The sequence below is a fragment of the Aethalodelphis obliquidens genome, unplaced genomic scaffold (assembly GCF_003676395.1).
Source record: "Aethalodelphis obliquidens isolate GAN/ISIS:26980383/991018 unplaced genomic scaffold, ASM367639v1 scaffold70, whole genome shotgun sequence".
Taxonomy (NCBI): domain Eukaryota; kingdom Metazoa; phylum Chordata; class Mammalia; order Artiodactyla; family Delphinidae; genus Aethalodelphis; species Aethalodelphis obliquidens.
The window spans coordinates 7,055,153-7,061,152 of NW_020838014.1; the positions used below are offsets into that span (position 1 = coordinate 7,055,153).

At 56.6% G+C, this 6,000-nt stretch overlaps 1 protein-coding gene across 1 annotated transcript in view; it reads right to left on the minus strand.

Moving 5' to 3' along the window:
• Positions 1-5,332, minus strand: part of TBX15 (T-box transcription factor 15) — a 101,392-nt gene extending 96,060 nt beyond the window's left edge. The window contains exon 1 of the mRNA XM_027091027.1: positions 4,648-5,332. Within this exon, the coding sequence (XP_026946828.1) occupies positions 4,648-4,852 (205 nt within the window). The 5' untranslated portion in view covers positions 4,853-5,332. The remainder of the gene's footprint in view (positions 1-4,647) is intronic.
• Between the last annotated feature and the right edge of the window lie 668 nt (positions 5,333-6,000).

Consider the following 6,000-nt stretch of genomic DNA (forward strand, 5'->3'; position numbering starts at 1 on the left):
AAGAAACGAGAGCAACCCGTCCCACCCGCGCGCACGCCTTCCACACGCTTCACGTGGGTTTCTGAACCCCCCGGGGGAGGTGGAGGGGCGTATGGGAGCGACCTGCAGAGGTGCAAACCACAGCCCACTCCATTTCTTCCAACACAGTCCAGACTCTGGGCACCAGTGTTTTCCGCATTCCCTGTCCTCCCCACTGCCCTCGAGCAGTTTGCTCCATCTATGGGACAGAATGGGTTGGAATTATCTCCTTTTTCCGAGTGGCTTCTATCGTGCCACCACTCCAGGACCGGAGCTTTATGCAGAATGTCTCCATAACCCTCCCCACCGCGCGGGGGACATTGTGGCGCGCTCTCCCAGCCCCGTACATCCAGAAGGCACTAATTTAGCCACTGTCGAAGCAGAGCGCGAAAAAGGCATTTGGCAGTCATGCCCCAGCAAACCACCATCCTTAACCGGCCTACAAGGCATTCAGATCTTGCCTACCCCTTCACTCCCTTTCAGAATCGTGACACAAGGTCACTGACCAAAGAGGCAGCCATCGCGGAAGGCCGTTTTGACCTGGCAACCGGGAGGTTTGGGCACGTTCATCAGGTCCTACACTTGGCTTATTCGCAGGGCGCAGACCCGGCACTTCGAGGCCTGCATCGGTGCCGGGACGCACGCACCGCCGAGGAGCCGGAGTTCTACCCGAGAAAGACCCTTGGCGTCTTGCCCAGAGCGCCGCATACCCATACACGGCGGTCCACGCCCCAGCCGGCGCCCTGGCTGGTGCTTGCCTCGCACAAGTACGTTCTCCCCACTGGCTTCAAACTCATCGCCTTTTCTCCATTACTTAAACATCAGTGAAGAGTCACTTCTTCCGTTTTGACCCTAACGTTCCCGTATTGGGGGGTTGGGAGTGGGTAGAGGGGTGATGTCAGGATTAAAATCTTGGAGTTCTACTCTGAGCAAACAAGCCGTAAACCGGCAGATTAATTCCTGTGACCGGTTGGTCTCGCTAACTCGAAGGAAGCAAGTGCCTGGGGCACTGCGAGGAATTTTCTTGTCTCATTTCACTAGGGGTTGCGCAGCCGGGTGCCTGGGAGAAGGCGAGCGCCTGACGTGTGTGCACGTGTGCGCGGAGTGCGTGACTCCCTCGCGTTATTGTGTGTGCCTGCTCTGTGTGCCCACCCGCGTGCGTCGCCACCTCCTTAGGCCGCCGAGCGCCTTGGCTGCGAAGCTCAGGCCCGCGGGCTCCGGAGGGGGAAAATCCCATCGCAGAAGGTTTAAATCATTTTTCTCCGCGGGGGATCGGGCCTCGGCCGCACTCGGCTGTGGGTTTGGGCGGGAAAGACCCAAACCCGAGCTGGGGAAGCCGGGTGGAGCCGGGGCTGCGGTCCGAGCGCAGATGGCGCCGCCGCGTGCCTGAAATATACTTCCAAGGCCGCAGCCGGAGCAGCTGTTCCCGGCGATCCTGGCTCGAAAGTTTCCTCCGTTGCTGCTGTGTGAGAGGCGGGGGCAAGCCGACCCGAGAGCCAGGCTTTTCAGAGACCGGTTTTGAGACCCTCCGCAGCCCGCAGAGGCTGAGTGCTGGCGGCTTCTCCAAAAGACTGGAGCGCTGGCCCGGGTGTAAAAATGACGGTACCTTACAGGCCCTTCTCAGGGCCTTCTCCAAGGCCCGGAGGGCCTCAGGGTTTTTTGGGCCCACCAGGCTCGGTGGAAATCTTTGAAATACATACTGTGTGTCCTCTGATGTGTAAGGGCCTACAGCGAGCAGGCCAGGCTGGTCCCCCCGCTTATGCAGGTTGGAGCCCCAGGCTGCGGGCGCTCGGCGCCAACTAAAGCCAGCTCTGTCCAGACGTCGAAAGGAAAACGGGCTGTGAAAAAGCAAAAAGCCACGTCTTTGAAAAAAACTTAAGCATTAAAATCGGACCCTTCGGTTGTCTGAGGATCCCGGAATTTTGAGGGAGGGCTGAAAACGATGGTACCAGTCAGGGAGGGTATGGTGAGAATGATAAATACGGCTGCTCTAAGGCGGGTGGCCTGTGTATGTGTGTGTTTGTTTAATCCTTCCCCAGCCCCTTGGCAATATTCTTCTTGTCGCTGTGGGTTTTTTTCTGTTCCTGACTTCTTTTCGGCCTAGGGCCGGCGAGCCACGCAGTGGGTCCAGCCCCCTCTTCTCCTAATCGGGAGAAGAAAGTTTAATGATAATTCTGAGGCCCAGCCGGCTAGAGACTCGGCCCTGGGCATAATGGAGTCGCCCGCACCCCCTTTCCCGCCTCCAACACCATGCACACACCATTAAATGTGGCTCTGCCTTTGTATTTGTTAGGGCGCTGTATTAAAGACAAAAAGAAAGGCCTATAGGGAACTCCAAGCCCTGGCGTGCCTTCTACTACCCAGCTCAAAGCCCAAAGCTCTGTCTGCTCCACTCTCCTGACTGCCAAGTCTCCACATCAGAGCACGCTTTTTCTGAAAGATATTTTTTCATCCTACATCCTGTTCGTCCTGTTCAAAAGAAAGTCTTGGCCACTACGGGAACTCCAACTTGGAGATCCCCTCGGCCCACAACGGGACGGCCCAGCTGCAGGCAGCCTGGCTCCGCAGAGGGCCCGCGAGTGCTTTTGACTTCCGGCTTCTTCCTCCTACCAGACCTTTGCCCCACAAACATATTTCGTTTTCTCTAACCCAAACGCCCATCTTTTTCTTTAAAAAAAAAAAAAATGACAAAGGTAATGGGAACTGGTCAACTGACCTCTCTATTATGTAAAGTTCTATGTTAGGTCCTCACCCCCTACCCCCATCCCGCGGGAGCCAGGAAAGAGCATTCTGGATGCCAGGTTCTCGTGTTCACATCCCTGGACTGGTCTCTCCTTGTCCCCAATCCTCGTTTTTTTCTCCCCATTATTTTCTGAGAAGGACGGCGGAAAGAAAACTGCCAGTTGAGTCTCATTATGATCCCACATGTTGGTCCTTTTGAACATAAGACCCTACACGGGCTCCCTACGACCTGTACCCCCCTCCCAGAGAAAAGTACCCGTGGACAGGACAGGGCGTCTGCCATACTCAGTTAGATAACTTCTGCCTTTTCCACCATCGGGAAAATAAAATAAACTACATCGCCAATCGTGAGTTGTCATAAGGCCTGAGAAAACTTCCACTAAACTGTGTGAAGGCCCAAACGAGATTCTGACAACAAATAAGTACGGTGAGGAAATAGGGTCTGGCCAGAGATGGGAAACACACATTAGCCATGCGTTCCTTTCTGGATTGCCCACACAGGGGTCCGCGTGGACAGGCACCCGCATCCAAATACAACGAAAGGCTTGAGCAGACGAAATAAATCTCCTTTTAATTTTCTTTTCATCGACTAATAAAAATAATTCCGCAGCACGAAACCCAAATACCGTAACCGGCCGCAAGAACACGGAGAATTCATCAAACTCTGTCTCTGCAGGTCACCCGCTAATCGCGTTATTATTAGCCTCAGGAGCATGGAAATTGAACTGTCACTGCCGAAAGAGAAAATGTAAGCGACAGCTGTCTCTCCTTGGGTCGGCCAGCTTTCCAGCCCCCAAGCTCCTGGGCCCCAAGCTGGGTCCCCAAGCTCCTGGGCCTGCGGCCAGCCCCATCCCTTTGCGGGCAGCCCTTCCCTTCCGACCTGCCGGCGCTCTGACCCAAATCTACTCTCCAGCCCTAGCTGGTCAGCAGGAGCACCTCCAGAAAAGTTTTAGAAATCCTGTACGGAAACTTTCTGAAGCGCTAAACCAAGCCGCTGCGAGCGTTGAGTGTGTGCGCGCTCGCGCTCGCGCGCGCGCGCGCGGGCAAAATTCTTCCGACAACAGCTGTTCCCCCTGTGTTTTGCACAGTTGAAATCTTGGCACTTAATACAAAACGTTGTTTTCCCCCCTTCCTAGGGTTCTGTTAAAGTACTGATGTAGACACCCGCCCGCTGTTTTACGTGTTGTGTGTATATAACGTGCATAGAAGGCGCACAGATCCGAGACACGTTGCTGCACTGATCCCCACAAATACGCAGAGATGTGGGCCCTGAAGAGTGGCCCAGGGCGCAGGGTAAGCGGGCTAAAATCCATTCCTCTTTCCACAAATGCCAACTAAGTAGAAATATAATTATGCTCCCTCGTCACGGGCATTAGGAGAAACACAACTTGAGTCCCAGAAAAGTTGGTGTGGAAAGGGAAAGGACCGAGGTTGAAGGCTAAATGGGACAAACTGGGCAATTCCCACAGGGGTGTCGGACCGAGAACTCCGTGCCAGTCCTCGGACCTCTCAGAAGTGAGTCCCAGCTCCTCTCCGCTCCCGCCACTGCCTTGCATCGGCGCCCCTCTTAACCCTAGGGGCCTGCAGCCCCAGCAGCTGCGGGCACCGTGAACACTGCATTCTGCTCCCAGAAGGAGAAGGGGATGCGAGCAAGAAGGCCTCTCGGCTTGAGGTTGGCGACGAAACTTCAAGGCTCAGGCCAGTTTCCCCAAATTGGTTTCGGCGAATTTGGGGAAAGCTCAAGGCATTTGCGCAAAGAAAAAGAAACCCGGGTTGGAGCAAGACGTCGTCACCGCCAGGGCCTTCCTCTTCGCCACTCTCCCCGCCCGCTGGCCGCCCGGCGTCCCTTCTCCGCCCGCCTCCCGTGTTCTGGCCCTACGCACTCACCCGGGTGAGGCTCCAGGCCGTGCGCGGCCGCGTCCTCCGTGTCTCCGAGTGGGCCCGCGGGGCTCAGCGCCTCCATGGACAGGTCCAGCCCCTTCTCCTCCCAGTCTCGCAGCTTCCGCTTTTTATTTGAGCCGATCAAGGCTTCAACGGAGAAGGCATGTGCTCGCGAGCTCAGGGCGACTGCAGATCTTCTCCTTTCACTCATCTTAGCCGCCCGCACCCCGGCCCCCGCTCGCCCCCGCTACAGAGGGAGCAGCCCGAGCCCTCACGCTCCGAGCGCCCGCCGGGCCGGGCCCGGGAGAGGCGGCGGCGAGGCGGCCGAGACTGAGGCGGCGGCTTTGCGGGTCCTCGGCACCCTCCCCTGCGCCCTCCGCCGCCGGCTCGGACCGACGTCCCTGGCTGCCCCAGCCCCTAGGAAAGAGCGCCCCGAGCGCTACCCGCTCGCTGCATGAGCGCCCGAGTCCTGCTTCCCACCCACCCGGGCAGGCGCTCACAGGCTGTGCAGACTGGACTTCATCTTTTTTTTATTCTCTCTCCCTCCTCCCTCTCCCTTTCTCTCCTCCCTCTCCCTCTTCCTCCCGTGGTCTTCCCGTCCTTCCTCTGATCCAAACTTCTGGGAAACCTTTTTTTCTAAATTCCTCCCTTCTCGAGGAGCTGGGGGCAGGCGGTGCGCTCCTGTCCGAGGGGCGAGGGAGAGGGAGGGGGGAGGAAGAGAAAGACTGAGGGGAAAAAAAAAAGCCCCCGACCAATGGCGAAGAGGGAACAGGAGAAACCCTGAGAGCGCCGGCCAATGAGAGGAGGGGAGAGACTGAGGCTCGGGCCAAGACTCCGCGCGGATTGTCCCCGGGATGTTCCTGGGCCGACTTTAACTCCTGGCTTCCCAGTCCCCCACGGTTCCTCGTGGGGCGGGGGGTTGGGGGGGGAAGGGAGGGGAGCTGAAAGTCGAGGTCTGATCTGTGCCGTTACAAACTCCTGCAAGTCCCACATCCATACCTTTTCCTCCCAAATCTGCTAGGTCTCACAGACGCTGCAAGCGCAGAGTCATTTAAATTACGGATCTGGAATTGGGAGGCTCTGACAAAAGGTCAACCTGTCCAAATACGCCAGAAAAAGATTCTGACAATCTCGCGCTTGCCCCCCAGATGCTATTAGATCTGCTAGTTCCGCCGGGGTTTCGCTACACAGGTTCTTATTTTCCTGTTGAACGATTTCTAAGCGACTCTGGTTAAGGCAAAACGAAAGAAACAACAAGAAAGCCTCGTTACTATCCGAGGTCTTGTAATTGAAAATACAAAAATCGCTTCGTCCTTCCAGCTCTACCTGGTAGAGAAGGAGACTAGGCGCCCTCAAAGC